Genomic DNA, 19,100 nt, shown 5'->3' with positions numbered 1-19,100 from the left:
TGACCAGAGCCGGGAATCGAGCCCAGGTCCCTGGAGCTGTGAAGCAGCAGTGCTAACCACTGTGCTACCGTGCCACTCGTTAAGATTATCAGTCAGCCTCACAATGTGGCTGATTTATGTGTGCTATATGCAAATACAGGACCCTGTCCTTTGCATCTTTTCCAACTAAACCAATCAGAGTCAATTTGCCTGGTTTGAATTTAAGCAGAAGCTTGGGGCATAACTAAAAGCAAAATACTGCAGATGGGGCGGCACAGTGGCACAGTGGTTAGCACTGATGCCTCACAGCGCCAGGAACCCAGGTTCAATTCCAGCCTCGAGTCACTGTCTGTGCAGAGTTTGCATGTTCTCCCCGTGTCTGCGTGGGTTTCCTCCGGGTGCTCCGGTTTCTTCCCACAGTCTGAAAGACGCGCTGGTTAGGTGCGTTGTCCATGCTAAATTCTCCCTCTGTACCCGCGCAGGTGCCAGGGTGTGGTGACCAGAGGATTTTCACAGTAACTTCATTGCAGTGTTAATGTAAGCCTACTTGTGACAATAATAAATAAAAATAAAATGTGGAATAAAGACAGAAATTGCACCAGGGAAAGATACTCAGCAAGTTAAAAGTAGAATATTCTGGAGAAACTCAGCAGGTCTGGCAGCATCTGTGAAGAAAGAAACACAATTAATGCTTCAGGTTTCAAGACCTGAAGGTAAAGAGGATAAATGAGCTTTAAAGTTGTGTTGGTGTTGTTGTTGTAGGGGGGCGGGGTTGGGGGGCAGGTGTTGGTGTTGTTGTTGTAGGGGGCGGGGCTGGGGGCAGGTGTTGGTGTTGTTGTTGTAGGGGGCGGGGCTGGAAGCAGTTGTTGTTGCCGCGCGGTTTCCGGTTCCGGGAAGATGGCGGAGTATGCAGCGGTGTCGCGCGGGGCTTTGCGGCTCAAAGGAGCTTCTGATCTCGGAGCAAAAAAGTGAGAACCGGGGGTGGGAGAGTGAGCGGCCCGGGATCTGAGCCCCGGCCCGGGATCCGAGCCCCGGCCCGGGATCCGAGCCCCGGCCCGGGATCCCAGCCCCGGCCCGGGATCCCAGCCCCGGCCCGGGATCCCAGCCCCGGCCCGGGATCCGAGCCCCGGCCCGGGATCCCAGCCCCGGCCCGGGATCCGAGCCCCGGCCCGGGATCCCAGCCCCGGCCCGGGATCCCAGCCCCGGCCCGGGATCCCAGCCCCGGCCCGGGATCGGAGCCCGAGATCGGAGCCCCGGCCCGGCATCCGAGCCCCGGCCCGGTCAAGCCCAGACCGGGGCTTCTGAACCAGACACTCAGTACTGAGGGAGTGCTGCACTGTCGGGGGGTCAGTACTGAGGGAGTGCTGCACTGTCGGGGGGTCAGTACTGAGGGAGTGTCGCACTGTCAGACGGTCAGTACTGAGGGAGTGCCGCACTGTCGGGGGGTCAGTACTGAGGGAGTGCTGCACTGTCGGGGGGTCAGTACTGAGGGAGTGTCGCACTGTCAGACGGTCAGTACTGAGGGAGTGCCGCACTGTCGGGGGGTCAGTACTGAGGGAGTGCTGCACTGTCGGGGGGTCAGTACTGAGGGAGCGCTGCACTGTCAGAGGGTCAGTACTGAGGGAGTGTCGCACTGTCAGACGGTCAGTACTGAGGGAGTGCCGCACTGTCAGAGGGTCAGCACTGAGGGAGTGCTGCACTGTCGGGGGGTCAGTACTGAGGGAGCGCTGCACTGTCAGAGGGTCAGTACTGAGGGAGTGTCGCACTGTCAGACGGTCAGTACTGAGGGAGTGCTGCACTGTCAGAGGGTCAGTACCGAGGGAGTGCCGTGCTGTCAGAGGGTCAGTACTGAGGGAGTGCCGCACTGTCAGAGGGTCAGTACTGAGGGAGTGTCGCACTGTCAGACGGTCAGTACTGAGGGAGTGCTGCACTGTCAGAGGGTCAGTACTGAGGGAGTGCCGTGCTGTCAGAGGGTCAGTACTGAGGGAGTGCCGCACTGTCAGAGGGTCAGTACTGAGGGAGTGTCGCACTGTCAGGGGGTCAGTACTGAGGGAGTGCCGCACTGTCAGAGGGTCAGTGCTGAGGGAGTGCCGCACTGTCAGAGGGTCAGTACTGAGGGAGTGTCGCACTGTCAGGGGGTCAGTACTGAGGGAGTGCTGCACTGTCAGAGGGTCAGTATTGAGGGAGTGCCGCACTGTCAGAGGGTCAGTACTGAGGGAGTGTCGCACTGTCAGGGGGTCAGTACTGAGGGAGTGCCGCACTGTCAGAGGGTCAGTGCTGAGGGAGTGCCGCACTGTCAGAGGGTCAGTACTGAGGGAGTGTCGCACTGTCAGGGGGTCAGTACTGAGGGAGTGCTGCACTGTCAGAGGGTCAGTATTGAGGGAGTGCCGCACTGTCAGAGGGTCAGTACTGAGGGAGTGTCGCACTGTCAGACGGTCAGTACTGAGGGAGTGCTGCACTGTCAGAGGGTCAGTGCTGAGGGAGTGCCGCACTGTCAGACGGTCAGTGCTGAGGGAGTGCCACAGTGTCAGAGGGTCAGTGCTGAGGGAGTGCTGCACTGTTACAGCGTCAGTACTAAGGGAGTGTCGCATTGTCAGACGGTCAGTACTGAGGGAGTGCCGCGCTGTCTGAGGTCAGTTGAGGGAGTGCCGCACTGTCAGGGGGTCAGTACTGAGGGAGTGCCGCACTGTCAGAGGGTCAGTACTGAGGGAGTGCCGCACTGTCAGAGGGTCAGTACTGAGGGAGTGTCGCACTGTCAGACGGTCAGTACTGAGGGAGTGTCGCACTGTCAGACGGTCAGTACTGAGGGAGTGCTGCACTGTCAGAGGGTCAGTGCTGAGGGAGTGCCGCACTGTCAGACGGTCAGTGCTGAGGGAGTGCCACAGTGTCAGAGGGTCAGTGCTGAGGGAGTGCTGCACTGTTACAGCGTCAGTACTAAGGGAGTGTCGCACTGTCAGACGGTCAGTACTGAGGGAGTGCCGCGCTGTCTGAGGTCAGTTGAGGGAGTGCCGCACTGTCAGGGGGTCAGTACTGAGGGAGTGCCGCACTGTCAGAGGGTCAGTACTGAGGGAGTGCCGCACTGTCAGAGGGTCAGTACTGAGGGAGTGTCGCACTGTCAGACGGTCAGTACTGAGGGAGTTGTGCACTGTCAGAGTGTCAGTGCTGAGGGAGTGCCGCACTGTCAGACGGTCAGTGCTGAGGGAGTGCCACAGTGTCAGAGGGTCAGTGCTGAGGGAGTGCTGCACTGTTACAGCGTCAGTACTGAGGGAGTGCTGCACTGTCAGACGGTCAGTGCTGAGGGAGTGCCACAGTGTCAGACGGTCAGTACTGAGGGAGTGCCGCGCTGTCTGAGGTCAGTTGAGGGAGTGCCGCACTGTCAGAGGGTGAGTCCTGAGGGAGTGCCGCACTGTCAGACGGTCAGTGCTGAGGGAGTGCCACAGTGTCAGAGGGTCAGTGCTGAGGGAGTGTCGCACTGTCACAGCGTCAGTACTGAGGGAGTGCTGCATTGTCAGAGGATCAGTACTGAGGGAGTGCCGCACTGTCAGAGGGTCAGTGCTCAGGGAGTGCCCTCCTTTTAGAGGGTCAGTGCTGAGGGAGTGCTGCACTGTGAGAGGGTGAGTCCTGAGGGAGTGTCGCACTGTCACAGAGTCAGTACTGAGGGAGTGCTGCACTGTCAGAGGGTCAGTACTGAGGGAGTGCTGCACTGTCAGAGGGTCAGTACTGAGGGAGTGCTGCATTGTCAGAGGATTAGTACTGAGGGAGTGCCGCACTGTCAGAGGGTCAGCACTGAGGGAGTGCCGCACTGTCAGGGTGTCAGTGCTGAGGGAGTGCCGCATTGTCAGAGGGTCAGTGCTGAGGGAGTGCCGCATTGTCAGAGGGTCAGTGCTGAGGGAATGCCGCACTGTCAGAGGGTCAGGACTGAGGGAGTGCCGCACTGTCAGGGTGTCAGCACTGAGGGAGTGCCGCACTATCAGGATGTCAGTGCTGAGGGAGTGCCGCATTGTCAGTGGGTCAGTGCTGAGGGAGTGCCGCATTGTCAGAGGGTCAGTGCTGAGGGAGTGCCGCACTGTCAGAGGGTCAGTGCTGAGGGAGAGCCGCACTGTCAGAGGGTCAGTGCTGAGGGAGTGCGGCGCTGTCAGTGGGTCAGTGCTGAGGGAGTGCCGCGCTGTCAGAGGGTCAGTGCTGAGGATGTGCCGCACTGTCAGAGGGTCAGTGTTGAGGGAGTGCCGCACTGCCAGAGCGTGAGTCCTGAGGGAGTGCTGCCCTGTCAGCGGGTCAGTACTGAGGGAGTGTCGCACTGTCACAGCGTCAGTACTGAGGGAATGCTGCATTGTCAGAGGATCAGTACTGAGGGAGTGCCCTCCTTTTAGAGGGTCAGTGCTGAGGGAGTGCTGCACTGTGAGAGGGTGAGTCCTGAGGGAGTGCTGCACTGTCAGAGGGCCAGGAATGAGGGACTGCTGCACTGTCAGAGGGTCAGCACTGAGGGAGTGCCGCACTGTCAGGGTGTCAGTGCTGAGGGAGTGCCGCATTGTCAGAGGGTCAGTGCTGAGGGAGTGCCGCATTGTCAGAGGGTCAGTGCTGAGGGAGTGCTGCACTGTCAGAGGGTCAGTACTGAGGGAGTGCCGCACTGTCAGGGGGTCAGCACTGAGGGAGTGCCGCACTGTCAGGGTGTCAGCACTGAGGGAGTGCCGCACTATCAGGGTGTCAGTGCTGAGGGAGTGCCGCATTGTCAGAGGGTCAGTGCTGAGGGAGTGCCGCATTGTCAGAGGGTCAGTGCTGAGGGAGTGCCGCACTGTCAGAGGGTCAGTACTGAGGGAGTGCCGCACTGTCAGAGGGCCAGTACTGAGGGAGTGCTGCACTGTTACAGCGTCAGTACTAAGTGAGTGCTGCACTGTCAGACGGTCAGTACTGAGGGAGTGCTGCACTGTCAGAGGGTCAGTGCTGAGGGAGTGCCGCGCTGTCACAGTGTCAGTACTGAGGGAGTGCTGCACTGTCAGAGGGTCAGTACTGAGGGGGTGCTGCACTGTCAGAGGGTCAGTACTGAGGGAGTGCGGCACTGTCAGAGCGTGTGTCCTGAGGGGGTGTCGCACTGTCACAGCGTCAGTACTGAGGGAGTGCTGCACTGTCAGAGGGTTAGTACTGAGGGGGTGCTGCACTGTCAGGGTGTCAGTACTGAGGGAGTGCTGCACTGTCAGGGGGTCAGTACTGAGGGACTGCTGCACTGTCAGAGGGTCAGTGCTGAGGAAGTGCCGTACTGTCGGGGTCAGTGCTGAGGGAGTGCTGCACTGTCAGTGGGTCAGTACTGAGGGAGTGCCGCACTGTCAGAGGGTCAGTGCTGTGGGAGTGTCGCACTGTCAGTGGGTCAGTACTGAGGGGGTGCCGCACTGTCAGAGGGTCAGTGCTGAGGAAGTGCCGTACTGTCGGGGTCAGTGCTGAGGGAGTGCTGCACTGTCAGAGGGTCAGTACTGAGGGAGTGCTGCACTGTCAGAGGGTCAGTGCTGAGGGAGTGCTGCACTGTCAGAGGGTCAGTGCTGAGGGAGTGCTGCACTGTCAGGGGGTCAGTACTGAGGGAGTGCCGCACTGTCAGAGGGTCAGTACTGAGGGAGTGCCGCACTGTCAGGGTGTCAGTACTGAGGGATTGCCGCACTGTCAGAGGGTCAGTACTGAGGGAGTGCCGCACTGTCAGAGGGTCAGTACTGAGGGAGTGCTGCATGTCTTTGTGTCTTTTTGATCAGATGGTAAATCGGGTTATTGTCTCTTTCAAATTAGAACATCACATTCCCTACTGTACAGAAGAGACCACTCAACCCACTGACTCAGCACCGACTCTCTGACAGTATCTTACCCCGGCTCATCCTCTGCCCCATTCCTTTAACCCCACATATTTACACGGCTAATCCTCCTAACCTACACGTCTTGGGACACGAAGGCGCAATCTAGCATGGCCAATCCACCTAACCCACACATCTCGAACACTGCTGTGCTCCCTCAATGCTGCAGTCAGAGTGTCAGCTTGAATTTTGAGCTGGGGGCTGAGAGTGAGGGTGATTGAGTCATTATGGCACAGCAGGTGGCCTTTTGGTCCATTGACTGCATGCTGACTTTCTGCAGAGAAATTCTGTCATTCCCATTTCCCCGCTGACTCTTCAAATCGGTTTTTATCAAGTGCCCATCTCATTTCTCTTTGCTGTTGATTGTTCCCGCTTTTCCCGCCCTCCCACGGAGCGTGCACCCGGTCAGTGCCGCTCATGGCAGAAGACTAGTTCTTCCTCACATCTGTCTTGCATCCCTTGCCCAAACCTTAAATCTGTGTTCCCTTGTCCTTGTACCATCAGCTAAAAGGAACAGTTTACCCTTGTCTACCTCACTCAAACCTATCTTAATTTTGGACACCCCTATCAATTCTCCCTTCATTCCATTGTTTAAGAAGGGCAACAGGGGTAATCCAGGAAATTACAGGCCGGTGAGCCTTACGTCAGTGGTAGGGAAATTATTGGAAAAGATTCTTAAGTACAGAATTTACTCACATTTGGAATCAAATGAACTTATTAGTGATAGACAACATGGGTTTGTGAATGGGAAGTCGTGCCTCACTAACTTGATCTAGGGGACATAGTTTAAGGTGCGTGGGGAAAAGTTTAGAGGAGATGTGCGAGGCAAGTTTTTTTACACAGAGGGTGGTGAACGTCTGGAACGCGCTGCCTGGGGAGGTGGTGAAGGCAGGTACGATAGCGGCATTTAAGGGGCAACTAGACAAATACATGAATAGGATGGGAATGGAAGGATACGGACTCTAAGTGCGTACGGTTTTAGTTTAGGCAGGCATCATGATCGGCGCAGGCTTGGAGGGCTGAAGGGCCTGTTCCTGTGCTGTACCTTTCTTAGTTCAACAGCCTTTGCTCCAAGGAGAACAATCCCAGCTTCCCCAACTCATCATTGGAGCTAAAAATTCCCCTTTCCAAGAATCTTTCTGAAATATCTCCTCTTAAGGACCCTCACATCTTTGCTAAAATGTGGTTTCCAGAACTAAACACAACACTCTGGTTAGGGCCTAACCAGAACTTTATACAGGTTCACCATAACTGACCTGTTTTTGTACTCGGTGCCTTTGTTTATCGAGTCCAAGATTCCAGATGCTTTATTAACGATGTTCTCAATATGTTCCACTGCCTACAGAGATCTATACACACATACTCCCAGGTTCCTCTGTTCCTGCACACTCTTTAGAATTGTGCCATTTAGTCTATGTTGCCTCTTCCTATCCCTTCAGTCAAAATGCATCACGTCACACTTCTCCATCTGTTGCTTGCCTGCCCATTCTGCCATTTCCACCTCCTGATGTAGTTGATTCATTTCATCCTCGTGTTTACCTCACCTCCAATTTTGGTCTCATCAGCATTTTTGAAATTCTACTCAATGTTCCAAGATCCAAGTTTTATATATTTCAGAAAAGGCACTGATCCCAGCACTGAGTCATTGAGGTTTACAGCATCGAAACAGGCCCTTCGGCCCAACTTGTCCATGCCGCCCAGTTTTTACCACTAAGCTATTCCCAGTTGCCCACATCCCTCTATACCCATCTTACCCATGTAACTGCCTAAATGCTTTTTAAAAGACAAAATTGCCTCTACTACCTCTGGCAACTTGTTCCAGACACTCACCACTCTCTATGTGAAAATATTTCCCCTCTGGACCCTTTTGTATCTCTCCCCTCTCACCTTAAACCTATGTCCCCGAGTTTTAGACTCCCCTACCTTTGGGAAAAGATCTACCTTATCTATGCTCCTCATTATTTTATAGAACTCTATAAGATCACCCCTAAGCCTCCTACGCTCCAGAGAAAAAAGTCCTAGTTTATCCAGCCTCTCCTTATAACTCAAACCATCAAGTCCCAGTAGTATCCGAGTAAATCTTTTCTCCACTCTTTCTAGTTTAATAATATCCTTTCTATAATAGGGTGAGCAGAACTGTACACAGTATTCCAAGTGTGGCCTTACCAATGTCTTGTACAACTTCAACAAGATGTCCCAACTCCTGTATTCAATGTTCTGACTAATGAAACCAAGCATGCCGAATGCCTTCTTCACCATCCTGTCCACCTGTGACTCCACTTTCAAGGAGTTATGAGCCTGCATCTCCAGATCTCTTTGTTCTATACTCTCCCCAACGCCCTATCATTAACTGATTGTAAGTCCTGCCCTACTTCAACCTACCAAAATACATCGCCTCGCATTTATCTAAATTAATCTGCCATTCATCAGCCCATTGGCCCAATTAATCAAGATCCTGCTGCAATCCGAGATAACCTTCACTGTCCACTATGCCAGCAATCTTGGTGTCATCTGCAAACTTTCTAACCATGCCTCCTATATTCTCATCCAAATCATTAATATAAACGATAAATAACAGTGGACCCAGCACTGATCCCTGAGGCACACCGCTTGTCACAGGCCTCCAGTTTGAAAAACAACCCTCTACAACCACCCTGTCTTCTGTCAGCCAATTTTGTATCCATTTGCTACCTCACTCTGGATCCTGTGAGATTTAGCCTTATGCAGTAACCTTCCATATGGTACCTTGTCAAAGGCCTTGCTAAAGTCCATGTAGACAACATCAACTGCACTGCCCTCATCTACCTTCTTGGTTACCCCTTCAAAAAACTCAATCAAATTTGTGAGACATGATTTTCCACTCAAGGCCATGCTGACTGTCCCTAATCAGTCCTTGAGTCTCTAAATGCCTATAGATCCTGTCTCTGAATCCCTTCCAACTTACCCACTACAGATTTTAGGCTCAGTGGCCTGTAGTTCCCAGGCTTTTTTCTGTAGCCCTTCTTAAACAAAGGCACAACATTTGTCACCCTCCAATCTCACCTCACCTGTGGCTGTCGATGATTCTAATATCTCTGCTAGGGGACCTGCAATTTCGTCCCTAACCTCCCACAACGTCCTGGGATGCACTTCATTAGGTCCCAGGGATTTATCTACCTTGATGCACTTTAAGACTTCCAGCACCTCCTCTGTAATATGTACAGTCCTCAAGACATCACTATTTATTTCCTCAAGTTCCCTAACATCCATGCCTTTCTCAACAGTAAATACTGATGAGAAATATTCATTTAGGATCTCACCCATTTCTTGTGGATCCGCATATAGATGACCTTGTTGACCCTTAAATGGCCCTATTCTCTCCCTAGTTACTCTTTTGCCCTTTATGTATTTGTAGAAGCTCTTTGGATTCTCCTTTGCCTTATCTGCCAAAACAATCTTGTGTCCCTTTTTTGCTCTCCTGATTTCTCTCTTAACTCTACTCCTACACCCCCTATACTCTTCAAAGGATTCACTTGATTCCAGCTTTTGAAAGTTCCTGTTTAATACCATCAAAATTGGTCTTGCCCCAATTTAGAATTTTAACTTTTGGGCCAGACCTATCATTCTTCATAGCTATCTTAAAACTAATGGAATTATGGTCACTGGTCCCAAAGTGATCCCTCACTAACACTTCTGTCACCTGCCCTACCTTAATTCCCAAGAGGAGGTCAAGTTTTGCCCCCTCTCTAGTCGGGCCATCCACATACTGAATGAGAAATTCCTCCTGAATACACTCAACAAATTTCTCTCCATCCAAGCCACAAATACTATCGCTGTCCCAGTCAATGTTGGGAAAGTTAAAGTCCCCTACTATTACCACCCTAGTTTTCTATCTAGGCGCTATCTGTAATCTCCTTACATATTTGCTCCTCAATTTACCACTGGCTATTTACCACTGGCTATTTGGGGGCCTATAGTATAATCCTATCAAAGTGATTTCCCCCTTATTTCTCAGTTGAACCCATATAGACTCAGTGGGCGAACTCTCAGAAATATCCCTTCTCTGTACTGCCGTGATATTTTCCCTAATCAAGAGTGCAACTGCCCCTCCTCTCTTACCTCCTTTCCTATAGCGTCTGTACCCTGGAACATTGAGCTGCCCCTCCCTTAGCCATGTTTCAGTAATAGCTATAATATCCCAGTTCCATGTACCCATCCATTCCTGAGTTCATCTGCCTTGCCCGTCAGGCCTCTTGCATTGAAATAAATGCAGTTTAATCTGGACCTCCCTTGCTCTCTGTTCTGCTTTTGCCTGATTTGTCTGGTACTAGGATTACTGACACTGCCTTTACTGTTTAATGTGCTCTCTTTAACTTCTCTTCTGTCTCCCTACTGCTTTGGTTCCCATCCCCCGGCCAAACTAGTTTAAACCCTCCCAAGTGGCTCCAGCAAATCTCCCCGCCAGGATATTCATCCCTCTGCAGTTCAGGTGTAACCCGTCTCTCTTGAACAGAAGAGATCCCAATGATCCACAAATCTGAATCCTTGCCCCGTGCGCCAGCTGTCAAGCCACGCATTCATCTGCCTAATCTTCCTATTCCTGCTCTCACTAGCACGTGGCACCAGCAGTAGTCCCAAAATTACTACCTTTTGAGGTCCTGCACTTCAGCCCTCTGCCTAACTCTCTATATTCATACTTCAGGACCTCGTCCCTTTTCCTATCTATGTCGTTGGTACCAATGTGTACAACGACCTCTGGTGCTCACCCTCCACCTTAAGAATATCCTGCAACCACTAAGAGACGTCCTTGATCCTGGCACCAGGGAGGCAACACACCATCCTGGAGTCTCAAATCGCAGCTACAGAAACACCTGTCTGTGCCTCACGTGTGAGTCCCCTATTACTACTGCTCACTGACCAAAATCTGCCCCATTATGTGTTGCCTTCTCATTTCTCTGAATTGTGTAAGTTATTATTGAGATTTTATAAAGACAGATTTGGGATTCTGTCTGTTTGTCTAAATATTGAATTGCTGGTTGTGAGACTGACAAATTCAGAGTTCCAATTATCCCGAAATTGTTTACACTATTCCCAAAATACACCACCTGGATTACTGTGTCTATAGGAGAACTGCTGGGGTAGTGAGAGGACCATGGGTGTGTGTTCAGGAGCTGAAGCTATATTCTCCTGCTCTCAGCTCTAAATTAGGTTTTTACCCTCGACCTTTCTGTAATGTTTGTATCTGTCTCTGCAGCTTAGTGTGGAGGGTGAAGCACCTTTCCTCCCTGTCTTCCTCCCTGCCCACCTCTCCTCCAAAGATGTGCGGGTTAGGTGGATTGGCCATGTTAAATTGCCCCTGAGGGTCAGGGGGATTAGCAGGGTGTTATGGGCATGGGGCCTGGGTGGGATTGTGCTCGGTGCAGACTCGATGGCTCTATGATTCTATTCTAAGATTATTATCCCAGTTCTCCACTGATGTGTTCACATTGTTTCCCCCCCAGTCTCTGCTCAGCTCCCCCCCCCCCAATCGCAGCTCGCCTCCCCCCCCAGTCTCAGCTCGCCTGCCCCCCCAGTTTCAGCTCCCCTCCCCCCCAGTCTCAGCTCCCCTCCCCCCCCCCCAGTCTCAGCTCCCCCCCCTCAGTCTCAGCTCCCCCCCCCACACACAGCCTCAGCTCCCCTTCCCCCCCCCAGTCTCAGCTCCCCCTCCCCCCACCCAGTCTCAGCTCCCCTGCCCCCCCAGTCTCAGCTCCCCTCCCCCCCCAGTCTCAGCTTCCCCCCCCTCAGTCTCAGCTCCCCCCCCCACACACAGCCTCAGCTCCCCTTCCCCCCCCCCAGTCTCAGCTCCCCTTCCCCCCCCAGTCTCAGCTCCCCTTCCCCCCCCCCAGTCTCAGCTCCCCTTCCCCCCCCAGTCTCAGCTCCCCTTCCCCCCCCAGTCTCAGCTCCCCTTCCCCCCCCCAGTCTCAGCTCCCCTTCCCCACCCCAGTCTCAGCTCCCCCCCCCACCCAGTCTTAGCTCCCCCCCCCCCCAGTCTCAGCTCCCCCCCCTCAGTCTCAGCTCCCCCCCCCACACACAGCCTCAGCTCCCCTTCCCCCCCTCCAGTCTCAGCTCCCCTTCCCCCCCCAGTCTCAGCTCCCCTTCCCCCCCCAGTCTCAGCTCCCCTTCCCCCCCCAGTCTCAGCTCCCCTTCCCCCCCCAGTCTCAGCTCCCCCCCCCCCAGTTCAGTTCCCTCCCCCCCCAGTTCAGCTCCCCGCCCCCCCCAGTTCAGCTCCCCGCCCCCCCCAGTCTCAGCTCGCCTCCTCCCCCAGTCTCAGCTCGCCTCCCCCCCCAGTCTCAGCTCCCCTCTCTCCCCCCCCCCCCCCCCGCCCCCAGTCTCAGCTCCCCTCCCCCTTCAGTCTCAGCTCTCCAAGACGAGTGCTAAAACTGGGATCCTTTGTATTTTTCTGAAAAAGGAAGAAAAAGAAGAATAAGGAAAGTAAGAAAATGCTGGAGCAGATCACCTCAAATCAGAAGCAGCATACAGCGAGCGAGGAGGCTGGCGAGCATAAGAGAGTGCCTGTGGACAAAAGAACTCAAGCACAGAAGGCATTTGATAAGATGCAGGAGAAGCGGGTGAGCTGCTACATGCTGCGAGCATCATTAAACCCCTCGCCAGAGATCTCTGTAAATGTAAAGCTGGTCAGTCTGTGTTTGTTAAGAGTTAATGTTTTGGGTTCCAGCTGGAAATCTAAAAATGCAGCATAATGGTGAAGGGAAGACATTGGGTAGAATTCTCTCAAATGTGTCCATGGAACCTACCCCATGGCTGCCCCATCCCCTTCCTCCAGTGCCACTCTGTTCCTCATGTTGACCAAGTTGGTGATCTGCTGGTAGTAATGCTGTATCGAGTATTTGGAGCAGTGGGTGAGGGACCCAGGATCCTGTTTTAAACTGGGTCTAACAGGTATAATGTGAAAGGGAATATAATTCCTGAGCTTTTAACCAACCTTGTATAGGGCATGTTTCTGATCCCTGAGGTAAACAGTCCGTTAGATAAGATTTGATTTGATTTATTATTGTCACATGTATTAGCATACAGTGAAAAGTATTGTTTCTTGCGCGCTATACAGACAAAGCATACCGTTCATAGAGAAGGAAACGAGAGAGTGCAGAATGTAGTGTTACAGTCATAGCTAGGGTGTATGTAGAAAAAGATCAACTTAATGCAAGGTAGGTCCATTCAAATATCTGATGGCAGCAGGGAAGAAGCTGTTCTTGAGTCTTGAGGTTGGTATGTAACCTCAGACTTTTGTATCTCTTTTCCCCGACGGAAGAAGGTGGAAGCAAGAATGTCTGGGGTGCATGGGGTCCTTAATTATGCTGACTCCTTTGCCGAGGCAGCGGGAAGTGTAGACAGAGTCAGTGGATGGGAGGCTGGTTTGCGTGATGGATGACTAGTCTCTACTAAAGGAACACATTAGTGTACTACTTTTGAACTAAGCACAACTTTTACCTGAGGTCTTTGAGCTAACCACAGTCAGATCGCCAAGGCCTGAGCAGCTTGGGGGCTCCAAAAGATTAGCAAAATTCTGCAGGTCCTGGAAATGTGAAACAAAACCAGAAAATGCCGGAAATACTCAGTTAACCAGCCTGCATCTGTGGAGAGGACAGATTCATTCGTGTGTTAGCTATGCACCCTCAGTTAGAATGGGAAGAAATTGTGGAAGAATTACACTTAAAAAGGAACAGAACCAGGGAAAGGGGAGACGTCATTCTCTCCCTCTGTCTTGCGCACATGCTCACTCATAAAATGGAGACCAAGGAACGGTTAGGATGATGATGTGAGAAATGCTGATACCATGCTGCCATTTCATTGTTTGCTGTTCTCTACTAAAGTACTTTCCAGGTCCTCTATATGTCTCGCCTGCCTCCCCTGTGCTTTATTTTAGTTTTTTTTTCAATGCTGCTCGTAATTCACAGCTGCAGCTTCACTTACCTTTGGAGAGAACACAGTCCAGTCCTCCTCACTTTCTTCCTGCTTTTTAATTTCTTGCAGCAAATTGAAAGAATTCTGAAGAAGGCATCAAAAACTCACAAGCAGAGTGTGGAGGTAAGGTGTTAATCTTCTTTGGCTTAAATGTAATATCTTATTGATATTTAAAATTTGTCAGAAACCTTATAAAGAGACAAAACTAATTCTGACTAACAATCTCCAACAAGAGGAGAATCCTTTCTGAATTTAGGAATGGGAAATTAAGCAGAGCAAATAAAAGAAGTAAGGATGGAGGAGCATCTAGATAATAATAATCACAGCGGTAAAAGGGTTAAAATACTAATAACGGGCTAAGTAGCCTATCCCTGTGCTGTAACAGTTCTAGGGAGGGAAAAGACCTAAATAATACATCGAAAAAAGCTAACTTTGAGGGAAGAATAAACTAGAAAATAAATCAACAGAGAGAACCGCAGTCGGAGATATTAGAAAGATAATGGTGCTCGGGGGGAAATAATTCCACTAAAAAATACACACCAAGAATGAATCAAGAGACGTTCAGAGCTGAAATTAAAGGAAGAAAGCATGAATTGCAGAAAACTGGCATGTAGGTACGGCAAATAATCAGGAAGGCAAATTTTGGCATTTATTGCTAAAGGAATGGAATATAAAAGTAGGGAAGTGTTGCTGCTACTGTACAAAGCATTTGTGAGACCGGACTTAGAACGTTGTGCACAGTTTTGGTCCCCTTATTTGAGGAGGGATGTAGTGGCATTGGAGGTGGTTCAGAGGAGGTTCACTAAATTGATTCCAGAGATGAGGGGTTTGTCTTATGAAGAGAGATTGGACAGTTTAGGCCAATACTCCCTGGAGTTCAGAAGAATGAGAGGGGATCTAATAGAGGTGTACAAGATGATGAGGGGGATTGACAAAGTAGACGTGGAGAGGGTATTTCCTCTTATAGAGCAATCCGTAACAAGTGGTCATAGTTTTAGGATAAGGGGGAGCAGATTTAAAACAGAGATGAGGAGAACTTAACTCTCTCAAAGGGTCTGTGGAATTTGCTACCCCAGAACATGGTGGATACCGGGACATTGAGTAAATTTAAGGAAGAGGCGGACAGATTTTTAATTAGTAAGGGTTTGAAGGGCTGTGGGGAATGGGCAGGAAAGTGAAGTTGGGGCTGAGATGAGATCAGCCATGATCGTATTGCAGAGAGGAGCAGGCTTGAGGGGCTGAATTACCCACTCCTGCTCCTAGTTCTGATGAAGAGAACGACACTAATTCTATAGACGATAAAGAAAAGGATGACAAACAATGAAGAGGCTAGACTAGAAATAAAAATGAGAAAAGTAAGGAGGAACTATAAAATTAAATGAAGCTATACAAAAAGGAAATAGAAAAATATTCCACAGACATATTAGTTAATGAAACATCAGGATTAGATGTGTCACAATCCATGAGAGAAGACATTAAAACGGCAGAAAATTTGAGTAATTGCTTTGGTGTTTACCAGTGGACCTGGCATTAGAAGAAGAGATTACAGAAGACAAAGATATTTAAGATAGAAAGGAGGGAGATGGATGATAAATTGATCAGATTTAAGAGGAGGCCTGTGGAGATCATAATGTAGTTGGGCCGAATGGCCTGTTTCTGTGCTGTATACCGTTTGTGTTCTTACTCAGTGTTGCTGCTGGATCTCTGTGCAGTTTGTTGCAGTGTCTGATTTCTACCCTTGGGTGGCACTGTGCATCCCACTGTCTGCAAATAGCTACAGCCAAACCTTGATCACTGGGTGGTTACAGCCCCACACTGTGTTGTGGTTGCGATAGTACACCTCAGAACTCTCCCACATTATCCAGTACAGTGACTGGCACATGGAGCTAAATCAAACACCCGGCTGCATTCTCCCGTCAGCCACAAGGAACTAAACAATGAACATAAAGACAGACAGGAAATGATCTTTCAGGGATGTGACCATCGACCTACCCCTCCCCCACGCAGTTTTCCAAAGAGAGAGAAACAGCCGCTGTCTGTTAAACCCGTGGGAAATACAGAGTCTGTCAGAGAATTGAACATTTTGGGTGTATTTTTCATCAAAACATTCACCCACAACACCTGTGACTTTGGGAAGTTGCCTGTGTAAGGGGCTGGTTTATACACAATGCCTCCCAGTGTCAGGATGATATTGTGAGGTGACTGAACTTCAGCCTTTCAGTCTCTGATTCATATTTCTGAGAAACTAGTTTGAGAACTAAATGGCACATGGAGCATTTTTGAATTGGCTAGTTTTTAAAAAAAATCTTGAAATATGGCAGTCGCTGACAAGGCCCTAATCTATTGCCCATTCCTAATTGCCCTAGTTAAGGTGCTGATTGGCCATTTTATGGAACTGAAGCTCGGTGGCACAGTGGTTAGCACTGCTGCCCACAGCGTCAGGGACCCGGGTTTGATTCCGGCCTTGACTGTGTGGAGTTTGCACTTTCTCCCCGTGTCTGCGTGGGTTTCCTCTGGGTGCTCCGGTTTCCTCCTACAGTCCAAAGATGTGCGGGTTAGGTGCTAAATTGTCCCTTAGTGTCCAAAACTGTGTAGGTTGGGTGGATTAGCCATAGTAAATGAGCAGGGTTACAGGGATAGGCAGTGTAAATGAGCAGGGTTACAGGGATAGGGCAGGGGACTGGGCCTGAGTAACATGTACTTTTGGAGAGTTTATATAGAATCATAGAAACCCTACAGTGCAGAGAGAGGCCATTTGGCCCATCCAGTCTGCACCGACCACAATCCCACCCAGGCCCTACTCCCATATCCCTACATATTTTACCCGCTAATCCCTCTAATCTACGCATCTCCGGACACTAAGGGGCAATTTTAGCATGGCCAATCAACCTAACCCGCACATCTTTGGACTCTCAAACAGGCACATTTCCACTTCATCTGACAAAGGAGCAGCGCTCCGAAAGCTAATGGTATTTGCTACCAAATAAACCTGTTGGACTTTAACCTGGTGTTGTTAAAACTCTTACTGTGTTCACCCCAGTCCAACGCCAGCATCTCCACTTCATGACATCTATGCAGTGTGCATATTTAGCACCGTGTCTACACTGTAGTTTGTGTTAAGCTGCTACTGTGAATGAAAATGAGCTGCAGTGGTGTCACCCAGCCCAGGGGGACCTGGAGAAATCTGTGTCCCAAGTATCTAATAAAGATGAGGAGAGAATGTGTTGTTTTGAATGAAGAGGAGTGTGTGCTGTTGTAGATTAATAAAGTGACCTTCAAGAGCTTTGGGTCTAGATGAACCAGTCCAGATAAGAGCTCTGGGTCTGGGTGAACCAGTCCAGATGAGAGTTTGCACTGTCTGCTGCTCCAAGAGACCCTCGTGCTCCAAGTACGCCCAAACTTTACTCCATTCCCAGTCACGGGCTGGTGCACAAGGTACTAAATTGTGAGTGCAGCTCTGTCATGAACAATGTGACCTTGGACAAAGGTTTGGCACGTGGCAATTTCAGAGGCATCTTTCTGAAGAAGGCTAGGCATTCTGTATGTAGTGCCAGCAGTGTTCCATCAGTACTGACATCGCTTTTCTCACTGTACCTGAGTCTCCACACAAGCACAGCCAGACTTTGAGGTTGGTCCCTTTGGACACTGGATAGTTTGTTACCCAGAACGCTGACGTGCAACTTTTCTTTGCTTTCCCTGCAGGAGTTTAACCGACACCTGGATACGCTGACAGAACATTACGACATTCCCAAAGTCAGCTGGACTAAATGAGGAGATGGAGGAAGCTTTTGTACATCGTTTTGTTGGGAATTTTACTTTTATTTTCTGTATTCTTTGCGCCTGCAGTAAATTAAGATAGACTTGATCTCTCTCTGTGAGGAAAATGCCTGAGGGCTGCTGCTGAATCTGTCGACATTTTGTACCAGTTAATGACTATCTTTTCTCTGGTTAACTGGTTCTTGCCTGTTCCCTGAACTAGAAAAGTTTAGTGATGTCAGCTATGCAAAACCAATCGCTGATCATCTCTCTTCACGCGAGTGAGATATTTGCCTGGGAATGATGAGTGGAATAGGCAGAGTTACTTTGTTTATCTCTAACATGTGCATAATTGTAGATCTTTTTCCAGACATGTATCACAACATTGAGACATGAGGCTAGCCAGCCTGCTGGTCCTTGCAGAAGTGTCAGGCACAATATTTAACACAACATCCAAGAGACCCTCTTGTGGGGTGGCACGGTGACACAGTGGTTCGTGCTACTGCCTCACAGAGCCAGGGGCCGAGGTTCAATTCTGGCCTCGGGTCGCTGTCTGTGTGGAATTTGCACGTTCTCCCCGTGTCTGCGTGGGTTTCCTCCGGGTGCTCTGGTTTCCTCCCACAGTGCAAAGATGTGCGGGGTTAGGTTGATTGGCCATGCTAAATTGACCCTAGTGTCAGGGGATTAGCAGGGTAAATATGTGGGGTTACGGGAATAGGGCCAGGGTGTGATTGTGATTGGTGCAGACTTGATGGGCCAAATGGCCACCTTCTGCACTGTAGGGATTCTATGATATCCATCTGTGCATAGCCAACAGCTGAATTTATTTGTGATTCCACATGAGGTTTTGCAAAGGAGCATGCTTGATGTACTTTCTATTATTGGGAGTGGAGTCTGACCAAATGAGTTTCGGAGTACCATCACAAGCATGTAAGTTATACCAACCAGAACGTGGAGGAATCTAAAAGCCTCTTTGTATATTAGTCAAATGCAGATTTGATCTTTCTGTACTCGGGAGTGGAAACTTCAAGCCACAATATTGATACGTACAGCCAGTTGAGTTGAGCTCTTGTCCTGTGTCTGAGCCAGGTTAGCCGTCATACCCTGCTGGCTGTGACTTCTTCATTGCCACCTTCCTTCTGTTGGTTGAGACTTGCATAAGGCAAAATAAAATCTTTGAATACACCCCACTGCAGAAATATTTGTGCTTTATTCAAAACACTGAATGCAACCTAGGACTAAATTTTGCACACACAGCCATCACTTGACAATCTCTGGTATCTCGCTCTTTATAACTCATTGTTGAGGTTGGGTGAGGATTGGTTCGTCACGATCAAAATAGGAATGCAAATGTTAGAATGGAACGGGAGGGAAATTGCAAATATCTGTGACTGATGCTCTGAAAATCCAGAATCCTGGTGTGAGGTGTGTGTTTCTCAAAGCTCTTCAAGCAGTAAATCCTTCCCGCTGGCAGCCCTACATTAACTGGAGGGGGTACATGTTCATAGCTCCTTGAAACTGGAGTCACAGGTGGACAGAGTGGTGAAGAAGGCATTCGGCATGCTTGGTTTCATCAGTCAGAACATTGAATAC

At 50.2% G+C, this 19,100-nt stretch overlaps 1 protein-coding gene across 1 annotated transcript; it reads left to right on the top strand.

The window, feature by feature from the left end:
* Positions 1 to 839: 839 nt before the first annotated feature.
* fam32a (family with sequence similarity 32 member A) lies at positions 840 to 18,692 on the top strand. Its single transcript, XM_078198071.1, has 4 exons — positions 840 to 947; positions 12,238 to 12,397; positions 13,821 to 13,874; positions 17,454 to 18,692. Exons 1-4 carry the CDS (start codon positions 877 to 879, stop codon positions 17,520 to 17,522), a joined length of 354 nt encoding a protein of 117 aa, XP_078054197.1. The 5' UTR covers positions 840 to 876; the 3' UTR covers positions 17,523 to 18,692.
* Positions 18,693 to 19,100: the final 408 nt, after the last annotated feature.

This window comes from Mustelus asterias, chromosome 26 (genome assembly GCF_964213995.1).
Source record: "Mustelus asterias chromosome 26, sMusAst1.hap1.1, whole genome shotgun sequence".
NCBI classification, from domain to species: domain Eukaryota; kingdom Metazoa; phylum Chordata; class Chondrichthyes; order Carcharhiniformes; family Triakidae; genus Mustelus; species Mustelus asterias.
This window is presented reverse-complemented; position numbering and strand designations above follow the sequence as displayed.

Coding starts and splice junctions, on each gene's coding strand:
- fam32a (XM_078198071.1), top strand. CDS start 877: ATGGCGGAGTATGCAGCGGTGTCGCGCGGGGCTTTGCGGCTCAAAGGA. Junction 12,398..13,820: donor ATAAGATGCAGGAGAAGCGG/GTGAGCTGCTAC, acceptor AATTTCTTGCAG/CAAATTGAAAGAATTCTGAA. Junction 13,875..17,453: donor CTCACAAGCAGAGTGTGGAG/GTAAGGTGTTAA, acceptor CTTTCCCTGCAG/GAGTTTAACCGACACCTGGA.